Below are 25,552 nucleotides of genomic sequence, written 5' to 3'. Positions count from 1 at the left end.
CATAGAATCATTGAATCACAGAATGGTTTGTATTGGGAAGGGACCTTAAAGATCTCATGCCAAACCCTGTGCCATGGGCAGGGACATCTTCCACTATTCAGGCTGCTCAAAGCCCCATCCAGCCTGGCCTCAAACACTTCCATGGATGAGGTATCCACAGTTTCTCTGGGCAATCTTCTTTTGCAGATTCATTGCAGGAAGGTTGGAACTAGATGATCTTTAATGTTCCAACCTAGACCATTCTGTGGTTCTCTGATTTTAAGAGAGTAGCATTAGTAGCTGGCAGAGATTTTTGGAGCTATGCATGTGTGTGCACCCAAAGACAAAAGTGAATTTTAAGAGTCCTCAAACAGTCATTTATGAGATAAATGCCATGTCCACAGAGGTGTTTTCAGACACAAAGCTGAGTTGAAAGTCAGTTAGAAAACAAACAAACAAAAAACCCCACCCCAACCACTCATCCACAAGGGACTTGAGCATAGTACAGGGAAAAGTAATGCAAAGAGACCACACAGACCTCTTGTTCTGCTCTACAAACCTTTTTAGTCTTGTGGCTCCTCTGTGGACACAGCTACACACAGGAATGGGATGATCAGAGGGAATAATGTGTTGGGTCTATCTCTGCAGGAACCTCCCCTGACTGGTTAAAGCTGAAGAGTTTTCCATGGAGGGATGAAAACTTAATTTATCTGCCTGAACATGGAAGGAGAGCAGATGCCTTTTATTCTTTATAATTTTTGTTAGTGTCCTGAATTTTGATTCCCTGTTGATAGTTGACAGTTATCCAGCCATTAGAGGGGATATTTCTGCACTGCAGGATGTGTCTCTCACAGCTGCCCCATTTTTGGGACCTGCTTTGGCTGCAGAGGGATTGCATTGCTGGCTCAATGTCACTGAAGTATGCTTTGAGAAGGTGGCTATGAGAGCAACCTCGATTGTTGACACCAAACTGCTCACTGTAATTTTTTAAAAATCTGATATTAAATAGAAAATGAATCTGAAAGTAAGTCAGAGCACTTCAATATCCTTTTCTTTGCTTCACTCCAGTCTTGCATATTTAATTTAATAGATACATTTTTTCTTATGTCATATGAACTAGGAGATGAATCTATTACATTTGTGTATTCTGCTTGCCTTATGGCAGATTTTATACTGAGATGATTCAGGAATATTTTTTTAAAGTATTCCTGAGAGATTGCATAATGAGATGAAGGGGGGAAAATACATATTATAATTGAGTATATTTGTAGAGTTGGCAGTGTGTTTTATCATATTTCCTGTGTTAGTATGGGTTTGGTTTTTTTGAGACAAATACTTTTCCTTTTCACTGTGCTGCGAGTTAGGATTTTAAACCATTGGTTGAACTACAAAGATAATTATTCAGCCATGAAAATATTAATTCCAGAGAAATCAGATTATTATTTGCACCTGGATGCAAAATAGCAAAGGCTTTAATGATGTTTAGGTAGAACTTTATTAACATCTGAATATCTCTGGAGAGCTATGGTAACAGTAGGAGAAGTACTAAACTCAGTATTGTTTGTTTTTCTTCAAGTAAATGAGGAGAATTGCAAGTCTTCTCCATGTGAGTCAGCTGAATATTTGCAGGAATTAACCAATCTATATCAGAGCCAGCACAGATCCACTCTTATCCACCTTCTCCCCTTTCTTCTGCTCTCTCATGTACAATGTTAGTTGCAAGGAAAAGAACAGGAGAAGATTGCCCCCAAAATATCCTTGTGTTCCAGTGTCAGGTACATAAATGTTTTCTGTAGCAGTGTTGATCACTGGAAGGTTTCTGACTGCTTGCAAGCATCATTTGAGAATGTGTTATTTCTTCTGCTGCACAACCACTTTTGGTGTACCCTGAAGGACATAGGTATAACTATTTTTTTGTGATGTACATTATTTCTTAAGTCTTGTGATAAATGGTTTAAGTCCAGCAACATTGCAAGTCTTCTCCATGTGAGTCAGCTGAATATTTGCAGGAATTAACCAATCTATATCAGAGCCAGCATGGATCCACTCTTATCCACCTGCTCCCCCTTCTTCTGCTCCATCATGTACAATGTCAGTTGCAAGGAAAGGAACAGGAGAAGATTGCCCCCAGGATAATCCCTGTGTGCACAGAGTAGCTCCTCCTTGGGCAGTGGAATTAGGGCCTGCAGTCATGGCAGGAAGGCAGATTTCTGCTGCCCCTTGGGTGGGGATTGCTGCGATCAGAGTGAGCTGCAGCAGCTGAAGAGCTCTTGTTGAAGAGCTCTGTGTCTGCAGCCCAAAGCTCCTGTGCCTTGGGCTGCAGACACAGCCACGGCCTCCCCTCCTTGGCTCATGGCCAGTCTTGCCTGCAGAAGACAGATAAATTGAAAGGAGCCCACCAGACTTTATGGATCACCACACTAGGCTGCCCCAAAGCTTCTCAAACATCAAGCCTGTGGCTAAATTTTCCTTGTTACCATGCTTTTTGGTGGTGCTTTCATGGGCCAGGAAGGGATGTGCAGTGTTGGAGGTGGGGTTCCCCATAGGAAATGGAGAAGACTCCATCCAAATTAAGTGGCTAGTTTTCCTCTGTAGCCACTGGGGAGAAAGAAGTGTTCCTAGGATGTGCTATCTCCTTGTCCCCTCTGCTGGTTTATAACAATAGATGAATCTGGCTTTTCAATATCTGGCCCCTGCTAGACAAGGTGAAAACTTTTCCCAGGAGATGGGCTCTGATATCATACACCAAAATGTACCAAATTTGGTACATTTTTCAAATTTGCCCTGAACCAGGACAAACACCAATATTTTACCTTGATTAACTGCAGAGAGAGCTGGAGGTGGCTTTTCCCATATGGAACCATCTTATGGAGCTTGCCAGGGAGTGTTATTTGAACATGGGTCTGTTCCCTCTGAAGAAGGTTATTCACCATTTCTGCCAGCTCCACCCAGACTGACTGAAAAATGAGATGTTGCTGAGGTTTATTTTAATCACAAACTTCTGGGCTATGAATTTGAAAACAGAGCTATAAACACAAAAATAAAAATGTAATTAAATGTGAGTCTAGAATTTATGTGGGATCTGAATCAATACTATTAATAAGACAAATAGCTAATATTCTTTCCTAGCTAATGCTAGGAGGTTTCTTACTCTTTTTCACTGAGTGTACCCAGGGCTTATCTCAGCCCCAGAGACCAGGGGACTGATCTCCCCTCACACCACAATTCTGCCTTGAGGTGCTCCTCAGAGCTGACTCTGGATGACGTTTTCAGGCATCCCAATGCTGAGGTTATCTGCCCTAATTTTCCTGGGATTCCTCTGAAACTGACCAAGAGGGAAGGGCTCTTGCAGGAGGAATCATTCCATCCACTTCACACATCCAGCCTATCATGGGATGACTTGTGCTCAAGTGTGGCTTGCTCCATTGATCAAAGAGGAAGCCTCCTTGGCTGCTGTAGATCAGATACTGTGATGGACAGGAATTTTCCATCAATCCTGCTCTAAGAGACTGGGGAAAAACATTCTAGTGGAATCTGCCTCCTGTCTATCAAGTGCTTTTGCAAATCCCACCTTCTGCCCCAGCATTTGTGCCGCACAGCACCTGACAGGATCCGCGCTTGCTCGGGGATGAGACATGGCAATCATCAAAGCTGCACTGTGTGTTCCACAACAGCCACTTCCTCTCTGGTTTAATTACAACCCAGCTTCCTAATCCCAGCCTTGATTAATGAGCTTAATATGCAAATGTTATGATGAAACTGAACCTCTTTGTACTTGCTTGCAGACAGATTACCACTTCGAGTACACGGAGTGCGACAGCAGTGGCTCCAGGTGGAGGGTGGCTGTCCCCAACCCGGCCGTGGAGTGCTCTGGACTACCTGACCCCGTGAGAGGGAAGGAATGCAGTATGTTGTGACTTCTCATTTTACAGACTGTTACTGCTTTTTTGTGCTATGTACATTTGTAGGGCTGTCACTGATGTCCTGAGTTTCCCTGAGTTGTCCTTCCCCTCCGGCCCAGCTTTCTGTCTGCTGGAGATGTGGAGCAGGGATTGTCTGTGCAGTGTCTCCATGAAAGTCACTGTCTGCTGCAGGTACTCTTTACTGCTGATTCACAGACAGGGCACATCTCTGACAGCATCCCCTGAAGAGCTGTGGTTGCTTGTCTTGAGCTGCCCTGCTCTCCAGTTCTGCAGCTCTCCAGTCAAAATGGTGACCACCAGTGGTCAGGCTATATTTGCTATATATTGTTCAAGCTATATAGTGCCCACATTCTCATTATTTCCATTATTTAGCTAATTCATAAACTGAACGCATAAGGAATGGTAAATGTCTTATTTGCCTGAATTATTTTCATGATGAAGCTCCTGCATTTTATTTATTTATGCATTTATTTTTTAACAGTTTGGAATGTTTTCATATCACTTGGTTCTGCATTTTTTTTAATGTTGAAACACTTTTTGCATCTGGGGGATTTAAACAAACTGCTGCTCTGCAAACACAGCCCTCACTGTTTCACAGCTCCCCAGTCTGAATGCTCTTTCCCATCACACTTCCTTGCTCCAGCAATTCTCTCCACAAAAGATCCTAGCAGTAATTTCTACCAGAGGGTATAAATTATTGTATCTGACAAACAGGATGAGCAATGGCTATGTCTTTTCAGTTCTATTGCAGCAGATGTCAGATTTACTCACTTCTGACTCTGCTCCTCTAAAGGTTTATTTTCATTTTTCTATGTTCCAGTGTGAGGTACATAAATATTTTCTGTAGCAGTGTTGATCAATGGAAGGTTTCTGACTGCTTGCAAGCATCATTTGAGAATGTGTCATTCCTGATATTTGGATTTAGTTTCCAGGGTTTTAAAGGTGGAGTCTCTGCATATCCTTAGGATGGGCTTTTTCAATTACAGAAATACAGACTTGAGAAACACCTCAGGTGATCCCATAATTCACCCTCCAGCCCAAATCGCTGTAGTAGAAATGACTGTCATTTATGGCTGATATTTGGCTGGGCTGTTTTCAGGGACCTCTTGTGATGAAGAGCCCAGAAGCTCTCCAGATATTTGCTCATATATTTAGTCCTTTTCATTTTCCCTCCTGTTAAAGATTTTTCTGCTGTTGAATCTCCCTTGTTATACTTCAAGCCTATCACTTTTTTCTGCCTTCTCTATAAAGGAGCAGATAGTTTTATTTCTTCTGCTACACAACCACTTTTGGTGTACCCTAGAGGACATAGGTATAGCTATTTTTTTTTGTGATGTACATTATTTCTTCTTAAATCTTGTGATAAATGGTTTAAGTCCAGCAATACTACACTATCCTCAACTTTCTGCTACAGATTTTGACAAATGGTTCTCTTCCTTCTCCATCTTCTATTGTTTGTGTCTGTGTTTGGTCTTAAATCAATTCCAATGAGAATTCAGCTGGTTTATAACAATAGATGAATCTGGCTTTTCAATATCTGGCCCCTGCTAGACAAGGTGAAAACTTTTCCCAGGAGATGGGCTCTGATATCATACACCAAAATACAGGATTCTGTTAAATACACTGGAAAACTCATCTCCTTCTTGTAGTGCTGCTGTTAAATCCCATGGCAATTCAGCTGGTTTGAGAAGCAATCAGATATTTGACTTTTTTACTGAACCCCTCAGATCCCATCTCCCTGGGCTCTTGGAGTTCTATCTTTTCTTTCTGTGTGTAGTAAATTAACTGGCAGCAGGGGCTGTCTGACTATGTTCTGATGGCAAAAGTAATTTTAGGTTTTCTCATCTCTTAGTCTTTCACCTTTTGCTTAAAGAACAACCAGTCTTTCAGCCTGAAAACATGAATCTGTCAACAGCAGTCAGTCACCGTGGGAATGTGTAGGGAACACCTTTCACATTCAGCCTGGTTAATGTAGTGGGTTTTGCTGTAAAATATTTCAACCAGCGTAGAGTTTGGCTGACAGTCCATTTTCCAGTGGTTGGGATAAACTGGGAGAGGCATCTTTTGAAAAGTGACTGCCCCACAAATCTCTGGGGTTTGCACGTGGGGTCTGTTGTTGATGATGAGTTGTGTTGAAGGTGCTGACGGATATCTCTCCTTGTCACATTCTCTAAGCTGGTGGCTTCTGTCTCATCTGACAATGCAGCAGCTGTACCAAGGACATCTTACATCAAAAGCAGGAGTTTCTGCAGCCTAAGGAAAACAAAAGGTTCTGTATCTGAAGCTTCTAAAGTCGTATTCTTTGTGGATTGTGTGCAGAGTGAGATTTGTGCTGGAGGCTTGGCCAGGGTTTGCACACAACTCACATTAATGGCTCCTTGAGATGCCTTCCTTCTCTCAGGCATGGTGCTATTTTATCCCAAGGTCTATGAAGAAATGCCAGAACTATGCCATATCCTCTGAGCTGAGTCTTTCTGGATATTCTAAAAATTAATTCTGATTCTTCTTCATCTCACAGGTCCTAGCCTATGCCAGGACATAGGAACTGGGGCTCGTTCTGGCATTTGGCAGAATCCTGGAGTCCCCTTGGGTTTCTCTTTGGTCTTTCAACCTGCAGAATCAGGGCCTACAGTAAAATCACTCTGGGTAGGACAATTTCCAGCTTCCAGTTTCCCCCTTCCAGAGGTCTGCTATCTTCAGAAGTTGTGTTCAGCATCCATTAGTCCTGAGATATCCTGTGGCCAACTGTGTCTCTGCTTTTAAGAGAGGATTGCACTTGTATAGCAGTTGCAGTTGTGAAATAGCATGAGTTCTTAGGGCTTTTTTTTTGTTTCCTTGAGGTTGGTAGAGCCCTCAGTGGACACAATGGTATGAGGGAATCTGTATGAGAAAGTGATTTTTTTTGGAGCACATCTGCCATCACTGCTGACTTCACAATGTTTGCAGTTGTTTCCCTCTACTCAGAAATGCTGCTCCTTGAGAATATCTGCCACTGATCTTTACTGCTCCCTGAAAAGAAAGTGATGTGCAGGCTGTCATTAATTTTGAATCCTGAGAATACGTGCCAACCTCTCCTTCTTCCAAATGCTCAGCAGTCGCTCTCTTTAAATTGTGCCTGAACTAGAAATTTGAAAGATGACATAACAATATGTTAAATGTCTCCTGCTTTGTAAATATGTCTAGACTGTGGCCTCCAGTGGAGTGGAAAGACACTGGAGATTGCTAAAAATTTGTTAGTTCAGGTGCTTCCCATATCTGGAGCAATTGGACTGTGGCATCAGAGCTCAGTCGGTGTCCTGAGATGTGCTTGTGTTCAGGATGTTGTGTTTTACTGCTTCTCATTTGGATGAAACCATTTAAAAATAGGCTGGATGTCTCTGTGCTCTGCTGCATTTTGAAGCACACAGTAACCTGCAAATCACAGCTGACTGTGTCCTGCTGAGCACAGCCTCAACATTCCCTGAAACTGCTGTAGGCTCCAAAACCTGCCAGGATTCTACCCCATTTTTGAGTCTTCAGAAACTTCATCAGCACAGCTTACCTGCAGAGAAGACAGTGTCGTCAGCAGACAGGGCTGTCATATTTTGACTGCTTTGTGGCCTGGTTACCAGGAGAAGCATTTTAATGCTTTTTCCTTTCCATGAGCACAGAGCAGCACAATGATCCACCTTCCCCTCCTGCTGCACTCCTGCCCTCCACACCTCTCCCATGTAGGTGGGAAGGAAGGAGGAGGCTCACATGAGAGATTTTTGTGGTGCTGTAGGAAGTCCTGCTATGCAGTGACCCAGATATGTGAGGGATGCTGCAGTAGCAGCTCTGCAGTTGCAACGTGCCCTGTTCTGTACTTCACTCCCCCTATTTTTTTCTGTTCTCCCTGCTCTGTGGGGCTCCAGTCATCACCACTTTCAGACCCTGCAGCCTGTGTTTTCCCATTCAGCATGGTGTGGTACCTCAGTGATCACCCTGTGGGGCTGGCCACACCTGTGTCACCTGTGTCATGGCCACACCAGACTGCTTGGGCACCTCTCTCAGGTTTCTGTTTGTTCAGAGCTGAGTCACATTTTTGATGCTGCCACATCATGGTTGCAAGGGTTCCTGTGAAGAGATGCATTAAAAGTCCAGAAAGATTTTGGCCAGGGAAAAGGTAATATTTATTACTCCTAGAGCTATTCTGGCTCTCCTCTGCTTCCCATTTAAGGTATCCCCTCTGGGCATCTTCCCAATACTGTTCTGGAGGTCGGGTACATACAGGGAGGTGGCAGTGGCAGACAGAGATCCTCCTTCAGCAGAATCCAGACATCTGAATCACTCCTGACAGTTGGGAATGTGCTTTACTAATTTGATCTCCTTCATTTTTAATTACCACAGATCTCCCTCTGATCCCTTCATGAGTCTGATAGCAGGAAGGGAGTTTAGCTGATAAGGATCACTGCCATCAGGGCAGTTGCTTGGCTTTTTAAATGGAAAATATTGATAGCAGTCCCCGGGAGCAGCTTCCTTTAGGGCTAAGCCCTTTCCTGCACACCTTGATGGCTGGGATCTCTGGGAGCCCATTGCTTTGTTGTGGGGCTGTAGGCAGTGTTTAATGGGGACTTTTTGAGATTTGGCAGTGGGAACAGCACTTGGCATGGTGCTCCTGCTGACACTGCGCTGCAGTCTGTTTTTGTGGCCACCATCAGGCTCTTCTGCCAGCCTGACCATATGCTGCATGTTTTACACTGTAGAGTCCGAATTCCTTCCTTCCTTCCTTCCTTCCTTCCTTCCTTCCTTCCTTCCTTCCTTCCTTCCTTCCTTCCTTCCTTCCTTCCTTCCTTCCTTCCTTCCTTCCTTCCTTCCTTCCTTCCTTCCTTCCTTCCTTCCTTCCTTCCTTCCTTCCTTCCTTCCTTCCTTCCTTCCTTCCTTCCTTCCTTCCTTCCTTCCTTCCTTCCTTCCTCCCTCCCTCCCTCCCTCCCTCCCTCCCTCCCTTCCGCCACTTCCTTCCTTCCTTCCGCCACTTCCCTCCCTTTATAGGATGTGCCAAGCTGCACTGATATTCTCATCTCTGAGCAGAATTTTTGCCAAAAAAGAACTTAAAGGGTTCACATTTTGAGCTAATACCATGTTAATATGGTATTAAGGATTCTCTCTTATTCCACAGAATATTAGTTCGTTTTTGCCATCCTAGGCAAGAATAGGTTGTACCTCATCTCATAAATGTCTGCTCATTTTGTAGTGCTGTGAGCATAATAAAGAAATTATAGTGAAAATAATAGAGCATTTTTAAAGGAGTTGGATTTGCTGTGTTCAAGAGCTGATAGGGTCATTATTATAGTCAGCATCAAAATGCCAGTTGTAATCAGGAAGATTTCTTAAGAAAAGAGATAAAAAAAAAAAGTTTATAATATAGAAGAATTTGATCATATTATTGGAACAGGATGCCCAGGGAGGTGGTGGAATCACCATCCTTGCAAGTGTTAAAAAACCATGTAGATGTGGCACCTGGGGACATGGTTTATTGGTGGAGTTGGAAGTGTTGGGTTAATGGTTGGACTTGATGCTTTTATATCTTTTTTTCTAGATGCTTTTAGGTCTTTTCCAACCTTAATGATTCTGTGGCTCTGCTTAGCAAAGTGTACCTTCACCTGGTGCCACTAAGGTGGGAGCAACTTCTTTGAAATCAGAAATGTGCTTCAGTTTTGAAGAGAGTCGTGTGAGCCTGTACCAAATGAGAAATGTGAAAAGCTCCAGCAACTTCAGAAAATAGACTGTCCTCAATTACAATGGGCTTTACTAGAGTCTGAGAGCAGAATGTGACCTGATTTGTTGCTACTGAGCTGTGTTTGTTGAGTGTATTCTAACTTGTGTAATCTGCTCCCAGGATACCACAGGAGGAGATACGGATCTTCCTGCTAATTGCAGACTCAATTAGGCAAAATGACCTTTTTAAGGCTGTACACTTTATAACACTTTAGGGCAATTTAAGTGAACAGCAGGAGTTTTAGCATTTTTCTTTCAGAACAGAAAACTTAAATGAAGGCTTTGAGTTTGCTGTTCTCTCAGTCTTTGGTTAAGTTGGATATCCCAGGTAAGAACTGGGCCTGCTTCTAACTCCCCTGAAGTCAGTGGGCATCTGCAAATACTGTGTGCACACACATATTAATGCAGGGCTGCCATGGAGCAAAGCTGTTCAGCTAGCAGGGGTGTGCCCAGCACAGTTTGGGAGTTGCTACTGAAAGGCTGTGATTTAGCAAAGCACTTGAGCAGATGATTATTCCTGTTCCTCTTTGAGGATCCCTGCTAATTTGTGTTCCTGACTCCAGTCAGGTTTGTGAGTCTTACTGATGCTATTAGGTTTCTCACCTGGGCTGAAGCTTGAGGCTAGACTTCATGGCATTTCCATGTTTTACTGGTATCTCCCCAGTTTTACAAGTATTTTTTCCAGAATTTTTACTTTGTGCATGAGCAAGACTCTGTCTTTGCAGAATGAGTCACATTGTTGGCTTTTTGAAGCAGAGATTCAAAACAAAATAGGTAAATAGTTTAAAAAGCTGAAAAGTTTGCACTGAGCCCTCAGAATTTAATTCTCTTCTCTGGGGAAGAGTTACTGGGAACTGCATGTTGATGTGTGTACTGAGTTTATGAGGAGAAAGGTTGGCCTTGGAGTCTTTTGATGAATTCTTCACCTTGGTTGTGTACACTATGTAATTAAAAAAGTTAAAAAGAAATTCCTCTGAATCGCTAATTTCTCTTTCAAGAGGAAAGCAGCTGGCAAGACCTTGAGATTTGTTATGGCTTGGTAGAGGGATGAGAGGCAAGAACTGTGTGTTTGTGCAGAGAACATCAAATGGCACTAGAACCACTTTGGTTGATGAGCAATCAAAATATGCCTGATGGAGTCAGTAGGGGCTGGAGAGCTGCTCACTCACCTCCAGATCTGTTTCCTGCCATCTCCACTGGGATGGCTGTTCAAACCCTGGTAGGAAATGTGCTTCCTAACCTCTTGGTGATCGCTGCATTCCTGCTCTCTACACCACACGGCTGTGAATTGATTATTTCCATTCCAAACCCACACCTCTCAGTGTCCAAGTGATGCAACAAAGTGATAATAAAGTGTCCTATGTGCCAGGCCAGCTGGGGAAAAGAGGTGAACTGAAAAAAGCTTTGCTGTATTTCATTATTTTTTGGATAAAAGGAAAACTTATGTATTCCTATGAAATGCAAAGGTATTCCACAGAAGGTACTCTTCCCCAAGTTGTATCAGGTTTCAGTATGATCACATTTCAACACTAAACAGCCTAGACAGACTTTTTTTTTTTTTAATTAAGATTCAGTCTAGTTCCTGGTAACACATTGGGAAAAAATGACTGAAGAAAACGAACATCAATTATTCACAGTCTATTGGAGAAGCCTTGTATAAATTATTCACAGAAGACATTCTGAAGCTGGCAAGATTATAGGAAACATTAATAATAAAGCAATGATTTCCTCTCATCCTTTGTCTTCCTCTTTTTTTCCCTCCTCATCCTGTGTTTGGGTTGATCCTTGGTTCCATGTTGTGTGGACCCCGAGGCCCCAGGGTATCACTGAAAAACCTCCATGTGCTTGTCCTTGGCCACATCTTCCCCTCCAGGCTTGTGGCATGTGTCTGCTGAAAACAGCAGCTGTTCTGGGACACAGCTGCCTGATGCTGCCAACCTCACATTTCCACCTTTGCCCATGGGAGGCTGAGACAGTTCAGGCCTGACTCTGCCTGCAAGAGATGGCAGCACATCACCTGAATCCCAGATCGTGGGGCTTTGGATGAACAACACAGGAATGGAGAGGGGAGAGATGGAAAACCAGTGTTTGAGATTATCTTTGCTTTGTATTTTCATTGATTTGTGTAGAACTGCTCAATTGCTATCCCTTTCTGATGTTGTACAACCTGGTAAAATCCAGTCCTGTGTCTTTTTTTTTTAATCCTAATTATTGAGAGCCAGGGAGACACAGAAGAAAACACATGACTGTGCACATGTTCAGTGGCAACAGAATAAACAGAAGACCTGAGATAGTTTAGTTTTAGTTTTAAATAAGAAATGTCTGGAGGTAAAAGTCTGCTGAGAAGAGTGGTGGAGGTAGAAGTAGTGGGTCCAAATGGGATTGGAAACTGGATGGGGAAAGAGGGAAGACTTAGAGGCCAGGGCTGCATAAGGGAGGAAAGCATATAATTACATTATAGTTTGGTGGTGGAGGATGTAGGGTATTGAGACAGCTTTGGTTAATCTTCTGGTGAAATCTTAAATATTCTGATCCCTCTCACAGTGTGGCAGAATCTGAAAGATACTTGACATGAGAAAACACTCCAGAGGAAAGTTTCAGAGCTCAGGAAAGCTGAATAGCCAAATACATGTGAGGATCTACTCTGTTTGTCAATCTTTGTTCATGATAATCCTGTCCTGATCCTCAGCTTCAGAGAGTTAAGCAATGTGAGAATGTTATGGTCACTTAATAGAAGAGATGTTTGCCAACTAATATTGATCCTAGTCCACCAAAATCACCAGGAGGGCCACCGCAGTACTAAAAGACAGAATGTGACCCTGGAGTCAAAGGGCAAATGAGACAAGCTTGTTTATGGTCTGTTTTGCCCTCTGGGGAGTTGTTTTCATGTCAGCAAAGTGATTGTAAAGTGCAATCAGATCTGCCAAGGGTTGGACTGCAAGCACTCCTTGGAAGTGGTTACACCGTGGGCAGGGCTCCTGCTTCAGGATGCCCCAGTCCTCATGGTGTGTCCTAGGAGGGAGGCAGGGCACCACTGATCTTGACTCACTGAGTTTAAGAGTGAGGGGTTTGATTAGATTTGCTGGTCTGACCCTCACAGACCATTGAAATACACCCAGCCAGGCTGATGGTGGGGCTGATAATGGGTACTTGGCATGAGCTTTTCTTCCATATGGTATCCAGTTATGGCATGGAACACTTGAGAGACAAAGGGTCCATCACATGCCATGACAGATTGTTCCAACAGTCAGTCATTCCTCCTATTAAAAATCTGTGCCTTATTTCCAATTTGAGTTTGTTTGGGTTCAGCTTCCAGAAGGTAGCTCTTCTTATGCATTTGTCTGCTTGATTAAAAAGTGCAGCAGGATCTTGTGTTTTCTCCCCCTGGAGATGCTTATATATTAATCAAGTTGACTTTCAATCTTCTTGTGATAAACTAACTGGATTAAGCACTTCAGATCTCTCACTGGAGGACATTACCTCTAATTTTAAAACCATTTGAAGTCCTTTTGTTTTGTACTGACCTCATAAAAATGCCAAGTCACATCTATATGCAGCATTATAACAATCTTCTTCCCTGTAATCCATGTTTCATCCTCCATATCTCTACCTGCACCTTCTGAATTTATCCAGATCTCACTAGTGACTTTTTGGATGCCTTGACAGTGGAAGCTCTTGATGAATGGTGGGTCTGCTGTCATCCTCAGCTTGCTGCTCTCTGGGATACATTTCAGCCCTCTGCAGGCAGGGCTGGCACTCCTTGCCCTCAGCAGCTTGTCTTTACCTCTGACTCTGCTAAAGCACACTGAGTGGGCTCAGGCTTGGTAACAGTCTCTCCCCTGCCAATCCTGGTACCATTCCTTTTCTTTTTGCCTGCAGATCATTGAGAAAAATGTAGGCAACCATCAGACTCAGTCCTGGGCAGGCAGAACTGCCCCCTTCCTCCCTGCTCAAGGATGGTTTCTAACAGCCCCACCTGAGGTCTATTACTCAGGCAGTTCTCAATCCCTTTAAGATGTTCCCCACCTTTCTTCATCTGAGTTGCATGCAAAACTAAGCTAACTGTGTTAGGAACCCTAAATCCATGACATCCACTCTATTGTATTTGTGGGGTCCCTCATAGCAGGGAGGAATGATGAATCTGACTCCATGTTCTCAGAAGGCTAATTTATTACTTTATTTTACTATATTCTATTAAAGAATGCTATACTAAACTATACTAAATACAGAAAGGATACTTACAGAAGGCTAAAAAAATAGTAATGAAAACTCCTGACTCTCTCCAGAGCCCTGACACAGCTTGGCCCTGATTGGCCAATGAGTGAAAACAGCTCACAGCAGAATCCAATGAAACAACCACCTGTTGGTAAACAATCTCCAAACACATGTTAGCACAACACAGGAGAAGCAAATGAGATAAGAATTGTTTTCCTTTTTCTCTGAGGCTTCTCAGCTTCCCAGGAGAAAAATCCTGGGCAAAGGGATTTTTCCAGAGAATGTGAATGCCACATCCACTCTATCATCTTCATCAAGTGACTTGTAAACCTTTTAAAGAATGAAATGAGGTCTCTTTGACAAGGCTTGTACAGTGGTGGCTATTAGCACTGGATCTCATGTCAATTTTTTATTAAGTGCATATGCTGTCAGCTTTATTGCATGTGTGTAGGAATGTGTGTGGCTGCCTGTGGCAATGTCTACTTAAACTGTAGTTTACAACATCTTTTTGTGAGAAAAACTAGTCACCTGCACAAACCACAACATCTTTTCTTTTTTTCCCGCTTCTGTAGTTATTTAGGAAAGCTACAGCTTCAAATCACCAATAATTGTATCAGCTCCAAAGGCAGCAGTGTACCCAGAACCACAGTGTGTCATGCTGTTCCTAACTGCCTCTGGAAATGTTCTCCCAATTTTAAAATGCCCATGATGGGGCAAATAATGAAATATTTTCATGCATTTCACAGTTTTCTTCACAGAAAGCAAGATCACATTTAGTCTTCACAATGTGCATTGCTCTGTGTAAGTTGGTGTGTAACACCCAAACTGATATTTGAGAGGTATAATAGTAAAGTTTGCAGTTAGAGAGGGACAGAAAATAGTGATGTCCAGTTATTCAGTAGAGATGGTTTCTCTGAAAATTAAATCAAATGCCTAAACAAATGGACTCTGGAGTCAGGGGTGTTCACAGAATCTTCCTCTAATGTGGAAGAATAATTTTTCCTCTGGATTCTGAAGAGGGAGGGTTTAGTGGAGGACAAATCAGAGCACACACTTAAAATACAGAATTTGTGTTCCCAAAACTTTGCATCACTCTTTAACTTCCTAAATTGTGATGCAGCCCTTCTTGTTGGCAGCATCTTGTGTGTGTGTCACCCTCACAAACACAGCTGCAGTAATTCCAGCTGTTTCTGTGGCTGCTGGGAACTGCTGCATCTGTGCTCAGCTATGTCTTAGTGATTGGAGCAGCCACGAGGAAGGAGAAGTTCCTGGGAAGGCCCTTTGGATGGATCATCTGTCTGTGCTCTGTCCCTCCACAAATGACTGATCTCCCTGTCTCCAGCTGGGATGAACTCTTGAACTGATGCAATTTAGACTAAAGGAAGTTTGCCCTGTTTTTGGTCTCCCCCTTGATGAGAGACCAAGCTGTGGGACTCTAGGAGAGGAGACCATCTTCATGCTCACCACACACTGGATTTCCTCCCCACCCTTCTCCAGCTGGAACGAGACCAAATGTTGCATCTGTTCCAATGTTGAAAGTGCTTCATGTTGCCATTAGCCACATCCAGTCCCAAATTGAACCTGGCAAGCAGCTGGCATGCTCAGAGCCAGTTTGCTTGCAGGGGAATGTGTTTTGATGGGAAATGCTGCTGCCTTTTAAATACAATTCTTATAAGGAAAGAAGCTAATTGCCCACCAAAATAAAATAAAGGCTCACCTATTTTCTGGAAGGTGAGAGATGTGTGATGTGTCTTGCACAGCAGCTGGCCTGATCTCTTGTACTCTTTTATTTCTGTCAAATGATCAGTTTGCAAGGGGTTAAAATATATTAGTTCACCTAAAGTAAAAATCTCTGCTCAGCCTCACTGTGATGGAAGAGGAGGCTCTGCTGCTCTCAGCATCTTCATTATAGCAGTGAATTGCTCACGGTTCTTGACTCCTTAGTTGAATTTCATGGTTCTGGAATGGTTAAGCAACACACTCAATTTCTTGATATTTAGCTTTCTTTAAAAAAGAAACAGTTTCAACAGTTTCTGTTTCAACTGTTGAAACAGAAACTGTTAAAGAATTCAAAGATGTCACGAGAGAGCTTACTTTTCTGCTTCCCTTCCTGATAGCTTCTCTCTGCACCCTTCAAAAGGAAAAAATAAAGCAAGATTTATTAATAATGCTAAAGCAGTGAGTCAGGATGTCTTTAGATATTTAAGGTGCAAAAGCTGTACAAAGTGTGGTCACAGTTCAGACACACAGGGATGTGTTTACTGCTTTTGCCCAAATCTCTGAAGGAAGCTGTTTCCCACCCCAGGTGCAGGGAGATCCTGTGGCTTGAGCTGAGGTCACACAGTCAGTCAGATGGGGTGTTAGCTCTACCTTGTGTGTCACTGGCCCTCACTGAGGGTGGATTTTCTGTCTGTCTGTCAGTCTTTCACAGAAATCCATCATGGCAGGATTTCCTTTTTTATTCCCACCCCACACCCATCTCTGCCTGGATCCTGCCCACTTTCCTTCTTGGTCCATCACCAGTGAGCAACAGGGTTAGAAATCTGTCTCAAATTCAGAGTATGCTGATAGGACCAAGAAGGAAAAATGACCCTTTGGCAGACCACTCCATCAAAATAGACCTTTAATCTGCTTTCCAGCGCCATGCACAAAGGACAATTACAGAAAGAAATCCTGCTGGTACTGGGACAGAAATGGGAGCCAGAACTGTTAGTTGGATTCAGATGGAGATTCATCTTATGCAGCCATGAGTTAATCAAAGTGCTTACAATAAAGCAAGTTTTTCTGCAGCTTAGATAAACACTGGCACATCTGTGGAACCACATTTTCTGGGACTTCAGCCGACGTCATTGTTTTGGGCCAGTTTCACCACTTTGGCTGCCAGTCTGGTCTCATCCTGCAGTTTCTCAGGCTAATGAGTTTTTGTCTGTCAAAGAGAGTGTATGAAAGATCTGTCACTGTGCAATGTGGCATGTGTGAAACAGAAGAAAATCCCATCATTTCTTGGGATGTGAGTTGTGTGCATTGCTCTGGATCCTGCTTTGGCTTGACTGGCGTAGTTAAAAAATCTGCAAACATTGTAGGAAGTACTATGGGCTGCAGAAAGTGCTCGTTTGTTTTCCATCCAGATGTTCAGTCTCAAAGAGGACAGGATGCAGCATAGTACTGAGGGAAAGTGGGATGGCCTGCCATTGAAATGAGTGTCCAGGCAGGAATTATGATTCCTGACACAGGCATGGGGCTCTGTGGGCATGCAGGACTTCAGCTACTGCCCAGGTGTCTCTTTCAGAATGGGAATAACCTTCCCTTAACAGGCAGAGATGTGACAGGGGGACAAGCAGCATACAGCTGTTTGGAGGAAATAATTTTAGAGACATCAGAAAAAAAAAAGCACTTTGTGAATATACCTCCTAATTGTACTTCCCTTAATTACACAGATTTTGAATAATGTCTTCGCTGTGCTGACAACCAGTGGTTATTTTCTCAGCATGTTAATGTCACCCTAATCAAAGATCCTCATCTTCTAGTCACAACCCTGTGGGTGACCTTTTCCAAGACCACATGGTCTATCAGGCAAGATGTTTGAGGCTTTGTAGGTAGTTCATGTGAGGAGAAACACAGAGAGGCCTTTGGATTAGGTCTGCCACCCTCAGCCAAGGTTTGTAGTGTTATATGACTGTCAGCCTGCTGCTGTGTGCCCTTCTTAGCTTAGGTGAGTGAGACATGTCTGTTCTGGCTCTCAAGTACTGGTGGTTTTAATTGAGTTCAAAGTGCAACACTTGGGCGAACAAGGGCGAGGAGAACTCTATTATAAATACTCATTTTCACAAATTGCTTTTTGACACAATCTGTCAATAGAGATTTTGTTTCTAAAAATCTTCTTTTGCCAATGGAGGCGAGCTGCAATCAGGAGCTGTCACTGGGGTTTCATTTCAGTGCTGCCACTCCAGTGCAAACCCAGGTGAACATCTCAGTTTTGCTGGTGATGTTGGTAGTTCTGCTGTTGTGTTCCTGGGACTGGGACATTCTGTTTGGTTCCCTTTAGTGGCCGTTCAATCTTAATTAATTAAGTGGCGGGGAAAAAAAAAGGAAATTAATAAGGATTGGTGAATTCATTCCTATATTGTAAATTATTGTCTCCCCAGCTTTCTCCTGTGCCTCTGGTGAGTACCTGGAGATGAAGAACCAGGTGTGCAGCAAATGTGCAGAGGGGACCTACTCACTGGGCAGTGGGATCAAGTTTGACGAGTGGGATGAGCTGCCAGCAGGATTCTCCAACGTGGCGACTTTCATGGACACGGCGCTCGGCTCCTCCGAGAGCAAAGCCGACAGCTGCAACAAGTGAGGAGCTCTGCTTGCACCTGGCCTGGGCAGCTGGGGGCAAACCTGAGACAGCTCAGCAGCACAAAGCTGCTTAATGACTCACCTAAGCTCTGCAGAGAGCAGCCAGCCCTGCTAATGGCAAACAAGGGTGGCTGGGAGGTGAAATCTGTAGCCCCATCTCTTTGCTGTCAGCTTGGTCTCCTTGGGCTCATCAGCAGCCACTGAGTTTAAGGCCAGCCTGAAGCTGCTCTTATTTGGGTCATGGTATAGTGAATGTGGCTAAAAGGTCCTTTATAGCCTATTTAGAGACCTGTGGAGATTGCAGAAGGCTGTTTCTGAGAGTAATTGAAGGTATATTGAACCTGTGGATTATAAACCTTTCTTATATAGGCTGAGTCCTAAATTTTTCATACCATATCCTTTCCCATGCACAGTTTCAATGGAAAGTATTATGTTTTATATTATTCATGTAACATATAAAATATATATAAAGATATAAAATAAAAGTATTATATATTGTTATATATTATTGTATACTATATATAAATATATAAAAAAATATATATAAATATATAAATTTATACTATATATAAACATATAAAATAATTTTTATATATAAACAATTTATATTGTTTATTATTAGTTTATTATTTATACTATTATAAAGATTTATTATTTATATTAATCATATAAATTAATAATATTTTACATATGTATATACAATTTTAATATAAATATTTATAAAATTTATATATTGATTTTTAGATATTGATTATTAATAATAATAACTTTATATATTAATTATATAGAAATAATTTATATATAATTTATATATAAGTATATTTTTATATATAAAATAAATAGATATATTATATAAAATTATATAAAATTATATAAAATTATATATAAAGATATAAAATAAAATTATTATATTTACTGTATCTGAAAAAATAAATGGAGATCCTGTCATAAATTTAAAAATTCACAGCAGTTAGCTGTTTTGGGATTCTGGGTCCTTATTATGTAACATGTTGTTGTGTAGTAGTGTACAAAAAGTCTCCTCAGTATCTGTGATCTCAGTTGAGGCTTGTTTTGTTTATGTCCACCAGCTCTTCATGGACACCCCGAGGGAATTACATCGAGTCAAACAGGGATGACTGTACCGTTTCTCTCATCTACGCTGTGCACCTGAAGAAATCTGGCTCTGTCTTCTTTGAGTATCAGTATATTGACAACAACATCTTCTTTGAATTTTTTGTAAGGCCTTTAAAATGGTGAATCCAACCTTATTTTGTAAGAATTTACCCCGATCATTAGCAGCAGCTTTCCCCCTTTTAAGTTCCCTGCATGCCCAGAACTTGTTATTGCTGAACAACATAAATAATTATTCTTCTCTTTCTGTCACTTGTAGTGTCTTGTGGCATTTATTTAATCTTCAGAACTCAGTCTGAACTGATTCTGTCTGCTATGCACTGGGATTTTGCCATTAGGGATCATGACTGCCCCAGTTAGTCCAGCATTTTGCAAGACAGGTGTTGGTGGTAGATGCTCCTATTTAGAGGTGTCTGATTGGAGATGTCTTTGAAGGGACTTGACATTTAAAAAGACTTCTTCCAAGGTAGTACTATGTGGAAACCTTTGTTTTTAGGTCAGTTTGTGTCCTAGTAATTTAGTAATTAAGATGAAAAGAAAAGCAGGAGAAATTCAGGTGACTTTCAGTAGGAATTAGTCTCTGAGGATGTGTCTGTGCTGTGACGAGGGAGGGCTGGGGATCATTAGCTCTGACATGGGAACAGCCTGGCTGGGCTTGCACCATGGTGTTCTCAAATTGCTGAAAGTGTCTGGTCAGCAGTGAGCAGAATGGGAAAGGCAGCCCTTCTCTGCCCACCTGGATGGAATGGCTGCTGCCCAGTGAGCTGGAGGGCTCCCAGCACCAGGATTTGCAGTGGGGTGTAAATGCCTCACATTACTGAGGTGCTTTGGAAGGTTCCACTGTCCTTGTCATGTTGTACCTGCCATTTGGGACAGAAAAAAATGTGATGGGAGGGTGACTCAGAGAGGCAGATGACTGGAAACTTTCAGTCTCCTCTCTTACTGCCCCTTTACCTGTTTGACAAACTCTTTTTCATCAGAAAAACACAGCTCATGGCACCTCACAGGAGGGAGAACTCTTAGCTGGTGTTGGTTAATATTGATTGAAGTTTGGGAAAAAGTGCCAAGTATCTTATCCTTAGTAGGCTGGGAAAGGAGGACAAAAATTACCTGTTGGAGGCACCTTCATGCTGCTACATCAGTGTGACAGATTGCTGCTGTGCTTGGGTAACAGACCATGCAGGCAATGTTATTTAGCTATTTTGTTTTGTATTAGACTACCCTGCTTTCTTCATGGGAAGAAAGCAGCAACTATGCTTTCTGCTGTCAGGTGAGTGTGCCAGGATTATGAATCCCAGCTCCAGTTGCTTGACTGACTGGCAGATCTGCAAATATATTGTTTCTGTGAGCACTGGCTTTGAAAATGGCTTCTTGATTATTGCTTTTGTCCATATCCCACTCATTCGCCTTCTCTGAATTTATCATCCCCTCTTCAAGAAGCAATGAGTGCTGCAGCCCTTTATAGAAATGCCCATAAATTCCTAGTCAGCCTCAGTATTTCAGAGAAACCATATTTAATTCTTCTGTAAAAGTAATTTTTTTCCCTCCAGCATGCATTTGTGCTTAAATATATGTAACAATGACACTTTAGCTCTGGACAGTGGCATTTCAGTGGCAGGTTGCTGGGAAATGGTGAGATGTTTTATCTGCCCTTCTTTGGCTCTATTTACATATTGAAGCCCTTTACATATGCTGAGAAGAGGCTATATATTCTTACCTCCTCTTTGTAGCTGGGAACCAAGACAAAAGGGTTCTGTAGCTCGGGTTGCACAAGATAATTAAGGATCTACCTTCTATACAGGTGCTTCTTCACACCTTTTTTCCTCAATGCAGTTGGTTTAGCTGAAAATTGAGTGTAGAGATGCTTTGGAAGATATGGAGTTGCATAGCTTATATCAGATTTGATTTCGAGCAACTTGAAGGAGGATCCTTGACTCCAGGTCAAGTGTGTGAAAATGTTGAAGTGGCCTTTCTCCCTGGTGCAATAAAAGCTGAGTATGTGATCTTGTGCCTCAAAGGGACTTGATATTTTTCATCTGAAAAGGTATAAGAAGAAAGAGCTGCACCAAACCCCGCTGTAAGGAAATGCCCTGAGCTGCCCTGGACCCAGGCAAGGGACAGCCAGCCTCCCACTCCTGCCAGGACAGATTCCCCATGGCATGTTGCCTCTGCCTTGATAGCTTTACTCTCATCCCTAGGTCAGCTGGCAGCAGGCCAAAGGCAAAGCACATATTGGCTGTAGAGAAAACACTTTGGCCCACCTGCTCCTCCTTCCCCTATGACTTAGAAACCTCTGGGTTTTAGAGAATTAAATCTTGGTACGCTCAGGAGAAGGAGGAAGCAGCAAGACAAGATGCTCAGCATCCTTGTCTGATCACATAGGGGGAGGACAAGCCTGAGATCATCTCATCCTGCTCTTTTCTTACCATCTGTGTCAGAGGGGGCTGGTGGAGGCACTGTTAAGCTGTTGCAGATGTTGAAAGTTGGGGGTTTATCTTGCCACAAGTAAGGCAGCTGTCTAAATATGTAGACAAGAGGAACAGAGCCAAATCTTATCATTCCTAGAAGTCATTATGCTGACAGAGAGATGCACCTGATTGTAGTCACTGATCTTGTGTTTTTATTAACAGATACAAAATGACCAGTGCAAAGAAATGGAGTCCACAGCAGACAAATGGGTGAAGCTCACAGACAACGGGGAATGGGGCTCTCATTCTGTAAGTGTGTGAAAAATTCCTTCATGAAGTTTTTTTCCATTTGTGTTTTTTTCCAAATGTCTGTAATTTCCTCTGTCCAGACACCAAACATGGGCCAGCTCCTGTGAATGCATTTGAAGAAGCAGGGCTTTCCTAGCACTGAGGGGAAAAGTCATGGAGATCCCTAAGGGGCTGATCCCAAAGGAAATTATATAGATGCAAGACTTTGTGTTGATTTCCCTGGCTTTGAATTAAGTGTTTTATGAGGTTGAATGTATTTATGCAAATCTGCATGCCACAATCACTCTGCATGATTGTAATTGAAATCTTGTACAGCAGTTGTTTGCTCATGAGAGCACAAAATTATTCTCTGTGCCTTGGCAGAGCAGTGGGAGTGGGGTGTGTATGTGGAGACAAGCAGGATGGGCATTTCATTCTCAAGTGTGTGCAGAAGAGCTGGACTGCACCCAACTTCTGCTCCATGGGGGCCTGTGTGAAAAACCAGCTGGCAGCACCAGGCTGGCTCTGCAGCAGGGATATGAGCCTGTCCACGTTGGGGGTAGGAGCCTTTTGGCTGGCCTGTGACCCAGCTGGCTGAGTTTGCCCTGTGAGCATCACAATCACAGGATCATGTGCAGACCAGCTCATCAGCTGAGGCCTGGCTCCCACAACACCATCACACCCTTGTCCCCAGAGCCATATCAGCAAAGGTGCAGCACAGGGGACATTGTGCCAGAAGAAAATGGCTTTTGGGGGCATAGGCAGCAGCACACTCTGTTTTTCATGGTGCGTTTTTCCTGCTGGAGGAGAAACTGTGCTCCTGAGCCAGCTCTGGTTGAAATGCCTGTTAGGTCAGGTGCAAGGCCCAGTGCAGGTTACAGTGGGAGGCTGGAAATCTGGCTGAGGAGGGATGGGTGCCATGAGCTGAGAGGTAGATCCAAGGCCAGGGCACTGACCTGGGTGAGCTGAGGGATGCTGGCAGTCTGCATGGGAGATGGTGCCACCTGAGCTCCTCATCTGGGGTGTGCAAGTGTGCTCACTGTCTATAAAAGTTGTTGGGATGGCTGGCTGAAGTGTAGACATATGAGCTAGGTGAGATGATGATTCTGGCTGTCCTGAAGGGCTTTTTCTGTAAATCCTGTCAAGGTGTCTTCTGTGAGCACAATTTTCCAGGTGCTGCAGTCTCTGCTCTCAGCAGGTGGGTCCTGCTGCACTGGAGCTGATGTTGGGTCCATCACCTCACACAACCTGATGCCTGTTTCAGTATGGTCCCAGTTCCCCTGTTACCCATGATAGCTCAGCTCTCCTCTGCCCCTGTGGGTAGCAGATGTTTGGGTGTGGGAGATACAATATGCTGTACTTCCCCTTTGCTAAATTTTTCAACTCTTTATCCTGGGTGAACAAAAACTGTGGTCCTGACAGGCCTGCTGTAAATCACATTATCCTGGACCCTTTTGCTGGTAGAGTTTATCCCTCTTCTTGTGTGAAAATATAGCACTTTCAGGCCATTATCCTGCTATTGGACAAAACATCTTGTACTGGGCTAGTAGATATGGAATACCAGGCCAGGCAGGGGCTTGGTGAACCTGCTGCTTTTAGTGATGAGAGTGATACCATAGTTACACAAGTGAGTTGAAGGCAGAAGGCACCAAAACTGCAGCTGGAGGAGTTTTCCTGCCTTCCTACTGCCCCTTACCTCAGCCACAATGCCACCATCCTTCCACAGGGGTTGTGCAGTCACTTGCTGCACCATGCCATGAACACAAGTGGGTCAGGGCAGTCAGAAACCAGGTTGTTTTCTGCATCTCATTTGCTGTTTGCAGTCAGAAGTGAGCAGGAGGGATGAGACTGCTGCTGGAGATAGCCATGGTTTGTGCCTGGCTTACTGGTCATGATGCTGTGGTGTTACATGCAGACAGAACTTGATTTTTAAAACCTATAAACAAAACTCACTTGTGAACTGGATTTTCAAACTCCGGGTCATGTCGAGTTTCTTTATGAATGTGTATCTCAAGGCTTTAAAAACAAACTGATTGACTATATCTGAACATAAGGCTGGAGATAAAAGCTCTTGAGTGCCAGGGGTAATTGGATAAAGACAGGAACAGCTTTTTCCAAATTCTGCTTACAACAAGGTCAGAAACAGCTCTTGGTGTTTTTCCAACTGGGGTGTTGAGAAACATTTTCATAAAGCACATTTTGGCACTCCTCAGATATGTCTGTACAGCATCTGTCTATTGTTTTACCATTACCTCTTGACCCACTAAACAGCACGGGAAAAGCTGCTAGGATGCAAGAAGTTTCAATGGAAGTAGGGAAATAAAACAATATCTTGGCAAGGGGATGTTTGCTAACTCACATGTGTTGTTGCAGGTAACTCTGAAATCAGGTAGCAATATATTATACTGGAGAACAACAGGGATTCTCATGGGCTCCAAAGTTGTAAAACCAGTTTTAGTGAAGAACATCACAATTGAAGGTAAGTAGAATTTGTCTTTGAGGTTTTATCTCACTCTTTTGTCACGATGTTTGCCAAGTGGTTTTTCTACTGCTGTGCCTACAGCACTGAAATGGCTTTTTTTAGCCCCTTGCCCCCTGCCTCCTCCTCTGAAGAGTAGAAACAGAACAGCAAAACGTCACAGTGAGGAAAGGCTGAAAAATTAGTTTATCTGGAAAATGTTGCCATCTACTGGAAAAGACTAGATTAGCAAATAAAGAGAGAAAGGAATAAATAGGTTTTCTTTATTGTAGGATAGAAAGAAGGTGGTTATTGGTAAGTCTCTCAGAAGTGATAAATGTCATATAAGTCATAACAGTGACAGTTGAATTAATAGTCAAATGATCTTTTTTCTCCTGGAATTGCTCTTTTGGTCCTGGGCTAAGAGTAATAAAACTGGGAGTGTCATATAAGGTTCTTAGACGGGTCAGACTTTAATTGAGGTATCAAGATTAAAGACCTAAATTATGGGTCAGCGAAGCCAAAGTGTCTTCAGTGAGTGGTGAAACTGAGTGTGATTTTTATGCTGCTTCATACAGCTGGTTTGCTCTCAGCCATAAGCCCAGGTAGGCAGCAGTTACAGCTGGGTCTCTTTCAGTGCTTTACCCAGAATTTTTCTTACAGGAGTTGCGTACACATCTGAATGCTTCGCGTGCAAGCCCGGTACCTTCAGTGACAAGCCAGGTGCCTCTGGCTGCCAGGTGTGCCCACGAGACACTTACTCTGAGAAAGGGGCTAAAGAGTGCACCAAGTGTAAAGAAGAAATGTATTATGCAGGTACATAAACCAAGTGGGACAAGCAAAACCAGGAAAGTCTGACTATGTGCAGTCATGGGCTGTTTCAGATCTGAGTGTGGTTGTATCCAGCAGTGACAGTCTCCAGCTGATAGGTAAAGGGGAAAAGATTGACTTCCCAAAATATGCAGAGGGCACATAGATACATGATGGGCCACAGTCAAGCATTGTTAGTACCATCAGTGTTAACATGAAGAGACATTGGAGACCCTTATGAACGGGAAGGGGAAGAGTTC

General features: G+C 43.0%; 1 protein-coding gene across 1 annotated transcript in view; it reads left to right on the top strand.

Annotated features, from left to right (window-relative positions):
* Positions 1 to 25,552, top strand: part of ELAPOR2 (endosome-lysosome associated apoptosis and autophagy regulator family member 2) — a 100,994-nt gene that overhangs the window by 47,439 nt on the left and 28,003 nt on the right. The window contains exons 2-7 of the mRNA XM_071424047.1: positions 3,765 to 3,885; positions 17,999 to 18,194; positions 19,286 to 19,433; positions 21,959 to 22,045; positions 24,398 to 24,503; positions 25,146 to 25,298. Of these exons, the coding sequence (XP_071280148.1) occupies positions 3,765 to 3,885; positions 17,999 to 18,194; positions 19,286 to 19,433; positions 21,959 to 22,045; positions 24,398 to 24,503; positions 25,146 to 25,298 (811 nt within the window). The remainder of the gene's footprint in view (positions 1 to 3,764; positions 3,886 to 17,998; positions 18,195 to 19,285; positions 19,434 to 21,958; positions 22,046 to 24,397; positions 24,504 to 25,145; positions 25,299 to 25,552) is intronic.

The sequence above is a fragment of the Agelaius tricolor genome, unplaced genomic scaffold (genome assembly GCF_023055355.1).
Source record: "Agelaius tricolor isolate 1412-34295 unplaced genomic scaffold, bAgeTri1.0.p SCAF_3, whole genome shotgun sequence".
NCBI lineage: Eukaryota > Metazoa > Chordata > Aves > Passeriformes > Icteridae > Agelaius > Agelaius tricolor.
Note: the sequence above shows the minus strand (reverse complement) of the source record. Positions and strands in the feature narration are given on the sequence as shown.